At 34.4% G+C, this 20,000-nt stretch overlaps 1 protein-coding gene across 1 annotated transcript in view; it reads right to left on the bottom strand.

Moving 5' to 3' along the window:
• LOC125047319 (voltage-dependent calcium channel type D subunit alpha-1-like) overlaps positions 1 to 20,000 on the bottom strand; it is a 91,272-nt gene that overhangs the window by 32,884 nt on the left and 38,388 nt on the right. Inside the window, exons 15-19 of the mRNA XM_047645573.1 lie at positions 16,672 to 16,724; positions 14,054 to 14,200; positions 13,706 to 13,907; positions 12,828 to 13,097; positions 9,680 to 9,763 (exon numbers count right to left, since the gene is read on the bottom strand). Coding sequence (XP_047501529.1) covers positions 9,680 to 9,763; positions 12,828 to 13,097; positions 13,706 to 13,907; positions 14,054 to 14,200; positions 16,672 to 16,724 — 756 coding nt within the window. The remainder of the gene's footprint in view (positions 1 to 9,679; positions 9,764 to 12,827; positions 13,098 to 13,705; positions 13,908 to 14,053; positions 14,201 to 16,671; positions 16,725 to 20,000) is intronic.

The raw sequence follows: 20,000 nt of genomic DNA, 5'->3' as shown, positions 1-20,000 counted from the left end.
ATAATGCGGGCAACCAGGTTCCCTGCCCTGGACAAGCACGAAGCAGCAACAAGTCTTGGGTTAAAATTTTATATCTTGCAGAACATGCAGATCCTTCACAGAGGAACTCACAATGCATTTCCTTTTAGATATATAACTAACAGATGCAACATTTGCAAAATAATATATTCCCAAAGGAGCGCACATGGGTAAGAGAGTAAGGAAGCACAAGGAAAGAGGAATTTTGGAATGAAGAGGAGAAAAAATTAGTATAGATGAGTGAGAAGGAGGATGAAAAGTGATGTGAAAGTGGGTGTAGGGGAGGAGAGGAGGAAAGGAGATCAAAGAAAAAGGGACAGAGGGGCAGAGATATATAGACAGACAATAGATAGAGGGATATATATATATGGAGAGAATACCTGTCAATGGTGCTAGATAAGCCACCTGACAAGCCAAATAAGCGAAATTATAAATCAGACAAAAGGAGCAAGCAAAGAATAACCAAGTCCTGAAGTAGATCCTAATAAAGGGGTATTTAAGCCCGAGAGAAAAAAATTATATATTTATTAATAGTTACATGGGTGTAAACTAGGATGATGGAGAAGGAAGATTAAGATGATATTACATCTTTTCAAAAATGGGAAAAACTGCATTGCAAACAAAAAAGAAAGTTAAATTATGTTATTTGATTATTTGTAAAGAAGAAAAAAAGTACATATATAAGAGAAGAAAAAAATACAAATTATAACTCTCTGTGTAATGACAGATGGGTAATACAACGCAGTGAAATACTGGAAGATTGGCAAAATATATGGAACTGATGTGTCAATCACTGACCTCTGGAATAAAGAGTAAAACAAGTGAGTTGAGAGAACACACCCAGAGAAGAAAGACACATTAAGGTGTGGGGCAGATGTCGGGGGAGGAGGTACAGCATATGATAGACTGTGAAGGCTTGAACACAGGAAATACTCTAAATAGCATCAAGCTATATTGTGACAAACTACAAAAAGAAGGTAGGAAGAGGAGGCCACTACAACACATGACAATGAAGGAGCGGTTACTTTCTACTCTACAATGAGGGAACTCAAACACAAGGGTGGACACCACCAACGCCACTGAACAAGACATCTACGTATGGATAATAGGAGACTTTAAAAATGACACTGAAACCAACCCAATCCGGTGGGTTCTCTTGCTGGAACGATTTGTAGTAGATGGGTACCAAAGGTGAAGATGAAGCATGAAAGAGAAAAGGGGATGGGGTCTCACACTGTGGAATGGAATAGATTAGCTAGATGGGGTTAGGAAAAAAGCCTTTGATCCAGTCCTGATGGCTTGTGCACATGAAAAAGAGGCTACATAGACTGGATGTATGTTATCTGCCCTAATGTTATGTCAATTTCCTTATTGGATAACCTGCATCTACATATTCTATTGTAACTCCATATCATGAAAGGCACATATGTTGCTGAAAGATTCCCTTTTCTTAAAGATTTCTTATGGTCTATTTTAACATTAACTCTAACAAATATGTTTACTTATACATACATACACATGCACAAATGTGTGCATTCATACTGGTACAGACTTACATTAACACATACATGTGCACACAGCCACACACAGGCATAGACATGTTCGTGTGCACACACACACACACACACACACACACACACACACACACACACACACACACACACACACACACACACACACACATGCACGCAGACATACATAATGCAATCATGCAACACACACACACACACACACACACACACACACACACACACACACACACACACACACACACACATACACACACACACACATACAAACATACTTGTGTGTGTATGTATGTATATATATAAATATAATATTCTTACATACAGTTGCACACACAGCCAAGCAAACAATGCATATGTTACATGCATAGACAATCCTATCATCATAGATATCATTCATATTGTAAAACATACAGATTCCGCTGCCAAATTGGGTAAAATAAGGAAACAGGTAACATGTCCAGACATTTCTCTCTTTTCTTCATTCTCTCTCTCTCTCTCTCTCTCTCTCTCTCTCTCTCTCTCTCTCTCTCTCTCTCTCTCTCTCTCTCTCTCTCTCTCTCTCTCTCTCTCTCTCTCTCCTAGCTCATGCTTCTAAACATGTCCACAACACAGCAAAAAGTATACAAATAAAATCTATTCTTGTATGACATACAGTGATACTATGCACTAAGTTAGAATCTTCCCCTAGAATTATAACCATGAACCATTAATACTTAAGTAAGACTAAATACTGTAAGATTCCTTTAAAGGTAAAGGGCATCCATGGCCTTGATTACTTTTGGTTTCCTTTTCATGCATGTAATAAATATTCATGTATTGTCATTATTACACAATACCAACAAATTTCATCCTCTTGAGATCAATTCATTACTTCTGTAATCTCTAACCCTTATCATACATTCCATTATACTAAAATAAAGTTTGATTTTATGATTCTGAAATTGAACTCTTGTCTCAGAGTACCTTTATATGAATGGTTGAACTGATTGCTTTCCTAATTATATGTAGAAACCACTATGAACAATACACAAAGTTTGTTTTAATAGCAAACTGTTTTCATATATAACAAAAATAAAACTATAAAAAAAAGTTCATGGAAGAGGAAAAAAATATTTTCCCTTCCAAGTGGAAATGTTCTTACAGTAAATAACCCTTCAAAATTTACAAAGCTGATATATAAAAAAAGGGATAAAATTGAAAATCATCATCATAAAATTTGTTCAAACAAAATTTTTGTTCTAAGGGAAAATTCTACAATAAAGTATGTTTACAAGCTCAGGAGCAGCACCTCTGGTTGTTGCATATTACACAGAAATATACAATAATACATTCAGATGAACCACTTGGTTGCTTAACAGACACAATCCATTAAAAGAAATAATACAATCAAGTCAAATAGGAACTCCACAGTAATGCACTACCATAGTACAATCAGCAGTCTCTGAAATTATACAAATATAACCACAAAATGCATTACCATCTTTCAGTGGGGTAAAAAGTGTGAAAAGGAGGGTTTATTTAAATCTACTAAAATCTACTGCACAGTTTAGAGCTTACAGTGTGCCAACATGAAGAAGAAGAAATTTCAGCAGTCATGAAATATTATCAAGTAGCACCAACCATTGGAATGGTACAAATGAACTGTGCTGATATTCTGGCACCAACCCTAAATTGTGAGCAACATTTCTGCATTCAGTGTGGGCAAAAATGGCAAGAGCATGGTGCTCAGCACACAAAGCAGCAGCAATTCTCAGCAGAAAATGAATCTAGCAGTGGAGAGTCTATCACAAATGAAATCATACTCAACAGCCTTGTTTCTCTGATGTATAAAGATCCTCATTGCATCATCACTTGCCCTTCTAAGATGACACTAGCATCATAATGGTACTGTGTTTTTACCCTTGATTAGCAGATGGAGACAGGGGACATTACATTTTCTTAAATGTGTATGATATAAGAGGGGCATTGCAGTATAGCAATATAGGGCATAATGGATGTGTGTGTGCCATTACCAGTCACGTCATGAATATGGCATCCTTACACTTTTGATGAGTATAACACACTTGTACAGCCCTTTCACATTATGTATGTATGTCAACCTATAACCATAAAATCTGCCTTAGTACACACTGATGGCAAAGTTGTATCTATCATATAGGGAGCTTTTTGTTGAAAAATAGCTCCCATCACTCTGCTGCTGAACATGTGGCTCTTTCCTCTCTGTAGGCAAAACACCCCTAAGAATATTTTATGGTGGATATCTTAAGCATTCCCTTGTGTGATGTAGAAGGTGATGTTGAATTTTCTTGGAAACGGGTGGTAGTAAAGCTGTTGTCATACTGTTCATAGTATTTATATGTACATACATCACACCTCATACACACAGCAGACTGTCTCCTAACCCATAAACTGCAGATTTCCTGTTTTGCTTATGTTTGATAGGACCCATATTGTGGGGTAAACAAATCTATCCTTTCATGATTACAAAAAGAGAAAGACTACTGATTACAGGCCATGAAGATGCCAATAGTACCTGATAAGCAGTGTTACTAATGTGGAAAAATGCCAATATGAAAAAAATATTGGGCTGTAAACAAATCAGGATACTGATGAGCTTCTTTTGAAAAGAACACTCTCAAGAGGCATGCAGCACTCTGATATCCAGTCACTGTTTTACAGCACTTTATGGGTCAATAAAAAGCTTTGCTTTGCAGTCTGTCACATTCTTTCATACACTTTACCTAATACTGCAGTTTGTTGTATACAACCAACAGGGATTTTACTCAAAAGAAAATGATTGATAGGTTAGTATCGATTTCTGATACAAAATGATAATGTTATAATTTTCAGTCTATAATAAAACAACTATTTTTCATTCACATATACACAAGGCTGCATATGTCTGCTAGTGTATTAGTATCTCAAGATGATGTGAACTACAATACTGGTATTGCTTTGTTCATAAGTACTTCTGCGAAGAAATACTGAATTTGTACTAGAGTGCGCTTCCAGATGATGTTGTACATAATCTGTTTCTACTTGGATATTCTCATTCTCAATGACCAAAGTTACAGACAACATTACATCTGTACTATATAGATAGTGTTGGAAACTGCTAGGCACATGGGTTTGCTGAGATTATAAAAGACCTGATCTGAACATCAAGGTCTGGCTAGGATAAGCTAGGTTCAACACACTCATTCACTTGGTCTGATTATCGAGTGAAATCAGCCAGGTTACTTACTCTGTGCTAAGCTAGCTAGGCTCACTAATTATTCTATAATAATACAAGCCAGATAATATACTATAAATCAAATTAAAATAAAATGAAATCTGAGGAAACTAACTACATATTACTCTTGTCTATAATAATTGTATGCTAGATTGATATTAATGATTAAATAAACAATGTTATCATTACTCAAATTATTTTGTTGTCATAAAAGTTTTTTGATATCATTAGTGTCCAACAAAAAATTGAATATTTTTTCATCACTCAAGTTATTTTGTTGCCAAAAAAAAATTATACCATTAGTGTCCAACACAAAATTAAATATTTTATTTCAGGTTTCCATTTTTAGATAAATAGAAAGAAAGACAAACGTAATATTACTATGAGAATAAGTTATCCAGAATGACTGCAATGAAGCTACACACAGTCTCGTAAAATGCATATAGCTTGTGAGGATGCAACAGCAACAAGGAAAGTATCAACAAGAAGAGATTATACTGTGTTGTGTTTACAACTTCAATAGTTACAAAATTAAGTAGAGTACCAAAGCAAGATAATAGTTATGAGTTATGCCAAATATCAGAAAAATGTGTGTAGTGTCTAAATATTGAACGTGAAATGTTTAGTGATAGGAATAAAGAAAGGAACAAAAATTTCTGTTAAGTTAAGCTCAGAAGATGCATAGCAGTGTAGTATCAGAAGATTACATGTACTGTTTTCTCAGAATAGACTGTCTTATAAGGGGCATTCAAAATATTTGCAGAAAATCTTCATATGACAAAAATGTGTTATGCTTTCACAGCTATTCTAATATCAAATAAAACATGTATAGTCATATTACATGCAAAAATTGACCATTTCTATGAAAAAAAAAAAAAAAAAAAAATCTAGTTTAAAGTCATACCCACCAAACAGCATGAATTTGGAAATAAAAGTTCAGGACAACTTTCAATTTCTTGTGGAACTATAAATGTACTACAAATGAGTTGCTAGTTTCATGTTATGGTAAAAAAATACTATATAGCTAAAGATGTTACTCAGTTATGAAAATGTTGACCAAATTTGGAAAGTGGCTGTTGGAGGAAGCCCAATAATTATGGTGGATAGGCTAGCACAAATACTGAAAATTTCTGCGAAGTCTGTGCACAGCAACTTAACAAATAAATTGCAACTCAGTAAATTTTCTACCCAGTGCATCCCAAGAATGTTGTGCTATGACAAGTGGTGATAAGAGCCAATTTTGTATTATTACCTGCACAGTGGAAACAAAAAATACACTCACTACCTCTTCCTAGTCCCAATACATCTATCAAACATACTTTCTGTTTTATCAGCATTTTCTACAAACATTTTGATTTGTTTGGGCTTTTTGGGATTTAAAAAAGTAGAACTTTCATGTTAAAGTGTGACTTGAAGAATGTAACATAAACTCAAAAGACAGATGAATAAGAAAGAGAACCAGATCAGCTGAAAAGCTCAAACATTGATAACAATCTACACTGTAATAGCTAGAACATGTCAACAAAAATTAAGGCTAATAAGCCTAAAAAAAAGGCCACCACTTTAATAGCAAATGACTGGGGATTTGCTTTCAAACAATGCTAAAATTCTAATAAACCATAAATATATCTTTAATGAAGAAAGATCACCTAACAAAAGCATGAAAGACTGAGTCCAACACATCTATCTATCACTGACTTGGCAAAACAAGACAGTTCTATCGATATGAAATATGTGCCAGCAACTGGTATCACAGACATATTCAAACTGTGCTGGTAAAGCTTCAGTCAAATGACAATACAATGGCCCCAAAACAATGCAGTAGTACACACAGAGCAGCACAGAAAATAGTTTAAGTTATTTAATAATAATACTCTTAACACAACATTGCATTCATACAAATGTAGTACAAAAGCAGCACAGTAACATCACAAATGTGGCACATGTTGTGTATGGGTATGGCAAAAGATTTTTGTGTTTTGCTTTATCTGAAGCCCAAAAGCATTATGTCTCCATTTTATGACTCAATTCCAACAGCATTACAATAAAAATGCAATATGTAACACAAAACTTTACTTGTGCATAGGTTCACATGTGCAATAAGGAGATTCTCGTAGATTGGTGTGTATCATTAATGCAACCATTAGCACAGTGCAATGGAAATATAACATAACTGTCTACAGGAGTGATGAAGAGAAAGAAATATAACAAGAAGGGAGGTTTTACTATGTTAATATTGCAATCATATTCTGATGTATTAATATATTTACTTGCATTTGTATTGCAAGCAAATTTGCAATACAAATTATATAGTAGTATGGCAATTATATAGTACATGTGAGACAGATAAGCCAAGTTACAACAATCAAAATGTCAACAAAGTCTTATGTTCATCTGAACTTTATGAAATAAGTCTCTCACACTCAGCAAAATTCATCTTTATATAAAGAAATATAAATTTATAATGTATGTGCACACACACACACACACACACACACACACACACACACACACACACACACACACATTTAAACATATGCATACACAAGTCATGGCTGTCTTTAATGAAGAAGTTTTAATAAAAGTATTTGTACACTGACAGCATCAGCTGTAAAGATAGTATCTATCAGTAAATTATCAGTACTGTTATGAAAAATTAAGAGAGTCCCATTCTTGTAACTGGCTTAACTACCTGAATAGACATATATAACTGCAAAGGCTACTGTACATAAATTTTCATATCCTGTACTGGGTATAAAGTGAGAATATCTAAATTGAATTATTGGACTAATTAAAGATTACGAGGAACTGAACTTGTTCATGCTGGTTTACTCGTCTACAAGTGAAAGATCTCTAACTACGTCAGCCTTCTGGTATTTTTTAGTACAGAAAGATCAATCACTTTAAAAGTCCCTGAAGTCAAAGACCTGAATGCAGCATCAACACTGGAGAACAGAGGACAGAAAATCTGGAGTAAAATACTTAAAAGTTAATGAACACTTTGAAGGGTATTAACTATATGTCTGTTAAAGAACTGTAAATGTAAACAATAACTTGGTGGTATATTTGGAATACTGCGTACAACAAGCCAGTCGGCACAACACAGGTAAAGATTATATATTTATATATATATATATATATATATATTTATATATTAATATATATATATATATATATATATATATATATATATATATATATATTTATACATATATATATACACACAATGCTACATCCATCCAGCTTGCACTGCACCAACACAATAATACGGAGCTCAATGTTTACAGTGAAGTGAGCTGGTACAGCCCCTTCTCATCAGGTATGCAGGCCCACACAGACAAACCTTTCTGTCCTGGTAGTATTCGGCGGCCATGCTCTCTGCAGCTGCCTGCGCCTGATTGCTCACTAGTTTCTGGTGGGGAAGCTCATGTCAGCTCTAAGCTCTGGGTTATAGCAAGGTTACTACAGCTGGGAGACAACTCATTAACAGTAACTAAAAAGGCCATGTCAGCCATCCTTGTTCAGTCACCTGGCCTCAAGAGAAAGCACATGCCCACAGTTGATGAAATCTGTGTTCATATTCAACAGATTCATGGTAGAGTTAGCACCTTGTATGAGTAAATAGAACAAAGAACATATCTTACCTAAAATCAGAGGATAATGTGTAATAATACAAAAGTTAAATGCTCTATTCCTTCTTCATGAAATTTGTCTTTCATATTTCTTACACATTTTAGAGGATACTCTGGTTGTACTGAACAACATGTGCTTCCTCCCTGTTTTCAATATTATGAGTTATCAATAAAAGCTGCCATAAAGACCTGACAGGAAGTTGATAAAGTTTTTGGCAACACACTCCATGCAACCGATCTTCCAAACAGCATGTTGACAGTGTAGGGTAGAGGCAGGGGTTACATTGGCTGGAGTATTTGTTAGATTTGTAAATATTTCCAACCTACCTTACTGCATCAGAAAAAAAAATTAATTTGAAATTCACTTGCTTAATAACATTAGTAATATCTTTTTCTTGCTATGATAAAAAAGTTAGTATTTTGTAATAAATGAAGGATAATTTCCCACATCACTTACCCTCTTTATTTGTTTAACCCTATTACCTTCTTTGATATGATCTTACTTCAGTATTATATCTTCACTGATATCTATAACTTTTGGCAAAACAATTGTTATAAACAGACCCCAAGGTAGTTCTTGTAAAGACTAATACCAACTGTAGTTTTGCTTAAAATTCTAATTTCTTAAATGCTTCCTTTATATATAACCATCTGATTGAAATAGATTCCAACCTACTCAATCTACGTAACACCCATAAAAAGCAGTACTAAACCAACTCAACCACATAAACTAAATGTCCTTTAGTGGGTTGTGTCCTCAAGTTTATTATATACCTCTCTCAAGGTGTTAGCTAGATTGCAAGGTTCCGAATCCTTGTCAAGGAGGAAAGTTATACAATGCTGCCATTATCTTTTACTGGGTAAAATTTCAGCTCAATTAACCTACAAAGAAAATTTACCTGAAACTTCTTAAACATAGTTAATTCTTAGCTCACTCATGATTTTGTAATTATTACACATTAACGTCCATGTTAAAAAACTATCACTCCATATTATCCACTCATATTAGTTCGGTTTTCCATGTTACTTAACACTTTTCAGTCAATCCTCAACACTTTTCACTAGCATAGATGTTGTTGACAAAAGCTTTATCAGCCTACACATCTTATTGGTAATGTGGACAATGTGTTGATGTAGCCTGGAAAATCTTGAAAAATAATTCTGATGTCAATGGAGTACGTTAGTATAGAGCAGAGGTTTCCAAACTGGTACAAATTAACTGAGCACATTTCCTGAAGGATTTGAGGGTTGAATTCTGAAATACTTACATTGACCTCTGAGTAGACGATATCAATGAAGCTGCCAAGCACAATGATGAAATCAAACACATTCCACGCGTCGCCAAAGTAATACTGCAAACAGTACAGAAAGTGAAGAACTGATTAGCTACGAACAAAACCTAATCTACTCTGACTACCAGGCTGAGGCAGGCAGTCATGGTTCTACTGGCATGGCCAAGAACTGCTCTCAGTGACAAGGACCAGAGTCATAGTGGGATTTGGGAGTTTATCATGTCTATGGTGAGATGCTGGATTTAGGCAGCAGTAAGTGTTGCTGCAGGTTGGATGGAAAATACAGGATGAATGAGGCAGATATGAATATTTTATTACAAAGGAGGTGTTCTTATGGCCTAGATTTTTTGTGTTTTATATACTGACTGATATTCTTTAATGCTCTTCTTTTCAAAACAATAACAGATCCAAACTCAGTTTCTTGCCAAAAGAACATCTCATGTACATACTGTTAAGTTAATATTTGGAGGACACAGCTACAGCAGCCTCCCACTGAAAATAAAACTTGTTAACAAGTCTTACTGCAGTTTAGGGTAGTTCCGAGCCCAAGCTACCTCACTCGGCAGACTACCATCACCATACCCTTGAGGACCTGTCACATGGACAGTGTGGGGAAGGTTGCCTACTCTCACCTTTGGAGTAACAGAATTTAAAATCAAGATTTGTGAAAGTTAAGAGCAAGACAGCTAACAGATAATACGTGGACTTTCTACACTTGAAATGTTTTATCGGTCAGGTGGGCAAACCTCCCAACGTTTAACTGTTTAGTTTCGCATTCTTGTAGCCATAGTGTTATTGTCATCAGTCCCTACAGCAGCAGCTACCCTACTAACGCTGTCATGAACTCTGGTACGTTTCTTACAAACCTCCAGCTTGGAGTAGGCAATGTCGAGTATACTGCCCAGCACCACAAAGAAGTCAAAGATATTCCACGGATCTAGAAAATAAAACTGCAAATAGCGCAGAGGATGAAAATAAACAGGGCATTACTATGGACTTTTAGTAACCTAACTTATCAAAAATAAAATATCAAAAATTGACTTTAAAGCTGCAATGAGAAAATAATACCCTTTTTTTGGATTTGTTAGTGCAGGGGATGAGGGTGCAGCTAATGCAAATGCTGTGCAGTGTTTACTTTTGATTATTATGAATATGTTTATCAAAGTTGATGTGTATTTTGTGTGTATTTTGAAATTAATAAAACTGTTTACAAATGCACCTGAAATATAGTTATGTAAAATAAGCATAAATACATTTTCATATTTGTCATAAACAAATACCTTTTGGCTGAAAACTAACAACTTGTTAATGAAGTTGTCAAGATGAAATGCAGTAACTGGTGAATTAGTACCTGGTAACAAATGGCACAAAACATTTTAAACTGAATTAAAACCTGATGAGATAAAACATATCTGAAACTAAATATTTTAACCCAAGCACAAAGACCTTCATTAATGTGATTCTGTGTGTCATGTGTAATGTTATATCATACTAGATATGCAGATTACTGAAAAATTGTAACTACATGAAGTAGAATATCTTCATATGCTTGTGGGTTGCAAAGCATTTGGAACTTGGATTCTGATAACAATATATCTTTATACACTCTTTCAGGCATGAAAATAAAGAAATATTGTCTTTTGTAATATTCTTGTGCTCTATAGAAAACTAATGTACCCTTTTCTTTTAATTGTATGTAGTGTACATTAATACTGTAAATAATTTAGTTCACCACACAAGAGTCTGCTGTAAGTAGTGATATCTAAATCTGCGTAAATTTGTCCCAAATATACGTAAATGAGAATGAGAGGGAGTTAAAAGAAAAGTGATTCAGCAATTTTGAATAGTAATAAAAAGTTAAGCACATTCTGGTAATCTATTGTGACCTGTAATGTGAAATTACATTTTAGATATTTCAAGAGTTTTATCAATTTAGCATTTTGCAGCAACTGCAGCAGCCTGAAAATAACAAAGAATATAAATCATATAATTATCATACTAGAGGATATATGATAACTGAAGCCCCTTTAAAATCTGACATCTTTAACAGTCACTCCAAATCTCCCCTAAAAGTCATTCCCAATCATAAAAAAGGAAGAGAAAATACTTTCATTGCATCTTTAAGAATGAAGAGTACACTCTTGTAATAAGCAACCTGCAAATCAAAACTGAAGATACGTCTAAGACAGGGACAGTGGTGGATTTAGAGGACGCTCGCCCCACCCACAGAATAATAATAACAACAACAATAATCATAATAACAACATTATTACCATTACCATTGCTATAATTGTTATTATAATTACTACCATTGTTATTATCATTATTACAATCATTATCACCATCATCATCATTATCAATATTACTTTTATCATTAATAGTATTATTACTATCATCATTTCTATTATCATTATCATCACCATCATCAATAATGTGGACTTGACACTGACTCCCCAACATAACACATTGCCTCTTAATGGATTTTCTAGATCCACCACTGAACAGGAAATAAATATTTCTGTTAATCAGGGCTAGTTTTAGCCTGTTATACTTATAATGCTGGTAGAAATAACAAGCAGACTCACCCCTACTCATAACCAGTGATGCCCTTACTGCTAATTCAGAGTAATGGCAATATAATTTACACTTAACTAAACAAATAATGGAGTACTGGATATTGTCATTATCCAGTTTATTCTAAAAATCACAATTTTCTAATTGCAGTAGACAGTACAAATAAGGTCAGGTAACAAATACTTGATGTTAACCCTCCATCTAAACATTTCGTAATAAACTATGTCCTATAACTAACCCTCCATAAAAAATTACATGATCCTCTAAATGTAGTGTAGACAAAAACCCAATTAAAGTTTATAACTATTTAAAAAATTTGTTATGGAGTTCTTTATTATTTTAAATTGGCTATAACTCATGATCATAATCCAAAAATAAGAATGAGAAAATAAAGTAAATACAAGAAAATCTCACCAACCTTGATTCCAAAGTGACTAAAATACTAGTTCACATGCAAGACCCAAAAAGACCTATCTATCTGTTTGGGAAAAAAAACACTCTCCAGAAGTGAGGAAAAAAATATGTAAAATAATCAAAGAGAAAAGATTACCTTGAATCTGAAGGCCATAATCTTGAGGACAAACTCAAGGGCAAAGACAGCAGTAAAGATGAGATTGAGAATGTCAAGGGCATGAGTGTAGGCCTCTGGCTCCCCACGGAACTTCATAGCTAGGGAGACTGTGTTCAGCATAATTAGAGTGAAGATTGCGTATTCAAATGGCTGTGATGTCACAAACCACCAGATCTTGTACTGGAATCTGTTCTTGGGAATGTAACGCCGCACAGGCTTGGCCTTCAGTGCAAACTCTATACAGTTCCTCTGTGGAAAGAAAAAGAAATGTTGAAGCGTGACTCTGAGACAGGGAAATAATATCCCACTGGATAGACTTATATTATATCCTATAACTTTTAATGAGCTTGGTAATAACCTCGATATCTTCCAATGATCTATATATGCCTTCCAAATAACTATTTCCTCCATGATGACTATTGCTTTATCACCTTTTTTAATACTCCATTTCCCTATAATGTTAGAAACTGCAGACTACAATGAATAATTTCTTTTCACACTTACATCACCTCTTTCCATGTTTATGTACATAATACCCCTTTTTTTTATCTTTACAATTGTAAATGGACTCTAAACAAGAATTTTGTTTAAGTATAATGAATTTATCACAAAGTAACCATAACTTTTCTTCACCCAGTCTAATGATTTTATCCATTCTCATTATAAAAATTCCTATTTTTTATAGACTAAACCTCTCACTTCACTGTCTCTGGCTCCCCCAGACACTGAATAACTCAATACATATCCCAATACCTAAAATCTTTATCAATAAGTTCCTTCCAGAAAAAAAAAAATGAAGCACCCATAAATTTCTTAGACTTTTCTGAATATGATACTTTAATAGAACTAAAACATACCTGATTTTTGTCTAAACAACAGTTCTTGTACTCTTGCTCTCCCTCGCTCTGGAAGGTGACAATAACAAAACCAACGAAGATGTTAACCATGAAGAAGGCAATGATAATGATGTAGATGATGTAGTAGATTGCTACCATGGGTCGGTAGTTATGTACAGGACCCACATCCTCTGTGTTGGAGTCGATGGAAACATACAGCAACCTGCAAGTGTAGCATAAATTTCTGAGTGTTAAATGTAATTTCAATTATGGTTTTTAAACACTGACACTCTAAATGATTGGATAAGAACTATCACAATGCTTCCTACAGTAATAGAGTAATACATCACGCAACATTCTATGACTTACCCAGGCCACCCCTCAAAGGTAGACACTGTGAAAAGGGTCAGCATTGCCTTGGCCACATTGTCAAAGTGGAATGAGTTCTTCTCCCAAACTCTCTTCTCCACCATGGGTTTGTTTATGTCTCCATCCTGATATACAATGTATTGGCCCCTGGAGGGTAGCAAAGCAGAGATAGAAACTTGAAAAAGTCAACAAATTAGTGTAATGCAAAAATTAAGCAGAGAGAGAGAGAGAGAGAGAGAGAGAGAGAGAGAGAGAGAGAGAGAGAGAGAGAGAGAGAGAGAGAGAGAGAGAGAGAGAAGGGGTAGAGAGAGAGAAGGAGAGAGAGAAGGAGAGAGAGAGAGGGAGAGAGAGAGAGAGAGAGAGAGAGAGAGAGAGAGAGAGAGAGAGAGAGAGAGAGAGAGAGAGAGAGAGAGAGAGAGAGAGAGATTCAGAAGAAGGAAGACAGAAAAAGATGGATATATATATATATAAAGAGAGAAAGACTGCTGTTAAATATTATGCTGATTTACCACTAGAATGTTAATCCATGCTTTATTACTGTTCAGTCAAAGGCTTCCTGAGAGTTTACTTGAATATCTGTAGTAATATAGAAAGGCACTGGAGTGTTTGTGATCTGTTTCTGCATTTGTAATATGTTAAATATTTACTTAAATGGCTTTAAATTGTCAAAAACACTATATATGCGGCTAAATCATGATAACCAAACTTGGTGTATTGACCATGATAAAATGGCAAGTTCTGGGTAAAATGACTATAAAGTAGACATAACAAGAAAGTGCAATAGACATGTGAGAATATCTGGAAAAAAGCATAGTAAAAATATAAAGTTTGTCTCTCTTTGCCTTTGCACTAAGTATAATTGAACCTTGTATGGTCTTTTGTCAAATTACAGCTAGAAACTGTATCAGTTAGACAAAGATACTGCTAAATACTTCATATTATATCCAAATACAACAATGTGCCAAAAGTAAATTTTAAAGTACATAAGTCACACACAAAAAATCATGGTATCAGTGTTATGGAAAAATACGCAATGCCCCAGAGGTCTGTATAGTTTAAAATATGTCTCATTCAATGTATTAAAAAAATCACAAGTGCATAAGAACTCAGAAGGTTAAGTGTCATTTAAAAATGGCAGAAAAAAAAGAAAAAAGACTGACAGGTAAACATATACAGGTTCAATACATGGGTGACCTTTTACAATGAATGTTAAAGTGACCTTTCATTATTATATAAAGGAACCAGGACATAACATGGTATAGGTGCCTGGGAAATGTAGGTCTGATCTTGGGGATGAGTAAACCTAACTCATGATCTAGGACACAAATCATCCTTCCTAAAATTTCTAGGACTCAACAGTTCTTAGAGGCAGACAAATTTTACTGTGCTGCATCACAGATCACATCATTATCAAGTGCTATCCATAGATTGGTTTGATGCAAGGTCTCTGCAACCACAGCAGCTGGAGAGACTAAGATGACATGCGAAATTATAATTGTTTTACTGGAAACTGCCTTGATTATAGCTGAAGTGTAATCTGCTGTCTCTTGCAATCACAAACATGAAATGCTGTGACACGCAAAGAATATTAGACATTCACCTTAAGAAATTGTGAAACAAATATAACATCTTTCAAAGAATAACGTTTAATACATTTTAAGTATGGTGGTTATATTCGTTACAGATGATGCTGTAAATTTCACTTCTTGCAAGCATGAGAAATATCACTGTGCAAAATAACAATATGCTCATGCAACAAATGCCATTATATTAGAAAAACCACAAGAGTGGCTCTTGTTGCTATAATAAAGATTATGAAGCTCATTCTTTTTTATTTTTAGTCAGGCAGAGGAAAATACAAATTGTCTCTAGCGGTCAATAGCCTCACTTGGTCCAATTGTAATGTCACTGATTCTGTCCTTGACTGAAAAACAATCACTTCTACAATTTGCAAATCAACATCTATCATCATTCCCTCAATAATAACTAAATATTCATTTTGGAAGCAAGTAAGAAAGACGCAATACTGAATTATCTATTCATACACTTTTGCTGAAAGATTTTCTGTGTTCAAATGGTGGAGCAATATAATGGTTGTAATTTTTTTCTGTTGCTAATACATTTATTCATTATATTTACGAGCTGAACAGAAACAAATGTTTATATAGACATATGAAAATTATGTGAAATTTTGCCAGTACGGCAATATAGCATATAACAATCTATTAGGTTTAAATTGAATCATATCATATATGTTTTGTAAACAAACAGATAAATTTGAAAGACGAGCAAAATGATTAACATTTATTAGATGGTGATGGTCACTTGTAGTTCCAGAAAACGTTTCCTGATCAATCAATACCAGAATAAATTAAAGTTCTGAACCATAAAGAGTAAGTAAGAAAAAGAATGGTGGTTATATTCTGGCCCACACAGACTGAACCCTGAGCTAAACGCTTGCTCAGTTCAAGATAGCTGTCATTATATGGCAGTTAACCTGGGTGGGCGAACGCAGCATGGGTCAATATGGTGGGAGCAATCAGAAGAAAGTAGTAACTTTTGTGAGGCGGGGGCACGCGTGCGGGGTTACTTACGACGCATTGCAATGCTCTACTTACTGACACTCCTCCTCGACTGATTTGGAAATATCATTGCAACTGAAGAACTTGCCCTAAAAGATACAACAATGCAAATTAATTTCACTTTTAATAAATTCTTTGTCATATAAATATGAGATACTTACCGACACTCTGATTCCAGGGCCTTTGAACGGTCGGTGCATCGGAAAAACTTGCCCTGGACAGCAGCACAGAATATGTAATGGTGCAAGGTTAGACTTTATAATAAAAGAAATCTTATTATACCATCATTATAACTGATTAGCCAGTGATAAAATCTCTCAAGGTATATTACTGATAAATCATTATTAAACATCAAATTGTTTGCAAAAATAGTACAGGTAGAACTAAATGATTTTGAAAACTACACAAACTTAGCTGAGACCTATATTTGTTACAGTATGGAAGAACATAATATGAAATGATCTGTACACTTCAAAGAATATCTAAATAGTTTTATCTGTCTAGATGACTAAATTTCTGCAGAAACTTTAATCAAATAACATTTTCACCATGTTAAAATAACTGAAATATAACACATTCATTAAAAGGTTGACTTATGAAGCTATGAAATCAGCTAATAGAATTATCATAAGGATAAATATAAAAAGATATACTGACTTTTAGGAAGGTTTCAACAAAACAAATAATATTACAAGGGAACATAAATGAAAACCATGAAAACAGGAATGTGGTTGATCTTAAGACTGGAAGAGAGACATCCATTGGATAAAAACAACACAGATAAAGTAAAGCATAAACAAGATGATGACTGATTTGATAATTGGACGAGTAAAATCAGAAAATTAATTTCCCCTAATAAGCTTATATACTAAAGACAAGTTCATTTGGCCATGTGATTTAAGAAGGAAAATTATGACTGCTGAAATGTCTATCCCATTGGATACGGAGATAGTACAAGACATAAAACATTGTGCTATTTAAATGTATTCAGTTGTTATTTCAATGGCATACTTATGTGAACAACTAACAGAAAAGTATGCTCAAAGGTGTATGTGATTTATTATGACAACCACATGGTCAAAGAATTTGGTTATGTCATGTCTGTCTTAAAAGGAATCTTCAAATTGACTTAGTTATCAGTTTTCCTATACAAAGTGCATATACTGAAGTGAGAACAATGTATCAAATAGCTTGTGCCTGATTCCTTATGTATGCATATACGCAAACGAGGAACAACACACCACATGGCCTCTTGTCCAACATTCTTAGTTATAGCTACTGGGTAGTATCCATATATAAAAAAGAATTAATAATTCTACAAAGTGGTATTTACATCAAGAGCATCACTGTACTCAAATTGGGGCTGTTTCATTTGACAACTGATACACTCAGATTGAATTTACTGTTTGTGACAAGAAAGGAGAAAATAATGATAAGTACTGGAAAGAGGGTCAGAAATGACTGGATATAATAATTTCAAGGCACCATTTCCAAGTAATTTCCAGTCATTACCGAGCAAAATTCCTACTGAACATGTGTCAAGCCTGCTAATACAGGTTATATCACATTCCCTTTTTGTTGTAAGTATAAGAAAATGTGACAGAAAACAAACATATAAATTCACTCCCAGAATAATGACAACATGTTACATTTGAGGAATCCTAGCAAAAGTCCCTCCTGCTAAGCACTGTGCCTGAGAGTAATCCAAAAAATGTTGTATATTTACACTGCATACTATAGCTTATCTTTTGTATAAGACAAAACTGACCTTATGATAGATATTTACTGAAAATTAAATTTCACAGTTTTCTTTAACACATAAGCTAAGTTCATGTGTAAATATGCAAATATTAGTTACATATTATATATTCCGTGAGTGCAAGCCCAATAATGTGCATGATTCCATGCGCTAAGAACTTATAGCCTTAACAATGCATTCTGACAAACATGAATGCACTTTGATGTCAAGCAAAGAAAAAGGTTCTTTCATAATTTCTATGACAATAAAACTCCATCCAAAACAACAAAGGGGGGGGGGGGTGCATGGTGTAGCATGGGGTGCCGGGTGGACATGAAGTGGTGCTCAAGAGAAAGACATATGCCATCAGAAGTCCTGCCTGACAGCCTGATGTAGATAATTTGCCCCATATCAATGTCTCTTTGACCAAAACTAAAATAGTAAATAGCTTGGTACAACTGTTGTGATAAAAAAGCTAGCACTTGCCTATGACATATCTTGTGAGGCACTATACAGCAATCTGACTGGCAGAGAGAGAGAGTGTCAAACACTGTTTTGCCCTGCAGATTGCATTGTAACTAACCCAGATGTATAAGCACTGTGAGCAGATTGCACAGCTGTAAATTACAACTGATCATATTTCTGACCTTACACTCTTGGACGATTTGTGATTAAAAGAATGTAACAACAGAAAGATCAGCAATTCATATGTGGCATGTGGAACAATCATCTTCAATTCATATAAAAATTACTGGTAGTAATGACATAAAATATTAATTTACATGAATACAAACAGAAACAAGCACATATGGACACAAATGTATTTGAGTACACACACATGCGCACATCTGCGTACACACACACACACAAACACACACAATCAAATATACATATATTTAAACACACACACACGCACACACACACACACACACACACACACACACACACACACACACACGCATGCATACATACCTGCATACATACATACATACACACACACACACACACACACACACACACACACACACACACACACATGCACACACACGCATGCATACATACCTGCATACATACATACATACATACATACACACACACACACACACACATACATATATATATATACACACATTATGAGAATTGCTTTAATTTTTTTGTTCTTATGCAATCTGTCATCAGGTAGATCTTTAAATGACATAATATAATAAAAGTAGCTGCTATTTAATACTGTAACTTGAAATTTGATTCAAAATTCCTAAAATAAGACTGTGACAAAGAATCTTTTGAAACTTATTTATTTTCATTTAATTTGATAAAGAAATTACTTCATGTTAATATAATAAAAAAGAGGTTCATGGATGGGAAAAAATGGCATATAAGTAATATTATGACATCTAAGTTGGCTAAGGAATATTAACTGGGAGTTTTCACATTAACAAGGTCTATGAATTTGGAATATGGACTACTTGGAAGGACCAACTCTTGGGTCTTGAATCATTAAACATTGTGATTAAAATTCAAACCCACTGTAAAAATGGACATAATTAATGTACACCTAACATGTGCCTAAAAATTTATGCACATTGTGACTAGCTTTCATGGATATATTGGCATATACACACAAGTA

The sequence above is a fragment of the Penaeus chinensis genome, chromosome 40, assembly GCF_019202785.1.
Source record: "Penaeus chinensis breed Huanghai No. 1 chromosome 40, ASM1920278v2, whole genome shotgun sequence".
Taxonomy (NCBI): Eukaryota; Metazoa; Arthropoda; class Malacostraca; order Decapoda; family Penaeidae; genus Penaeus; species Penaeus chinensis.
This window is presented reverse-complemented; position numbering and strand designations above follow the sequence as displayed.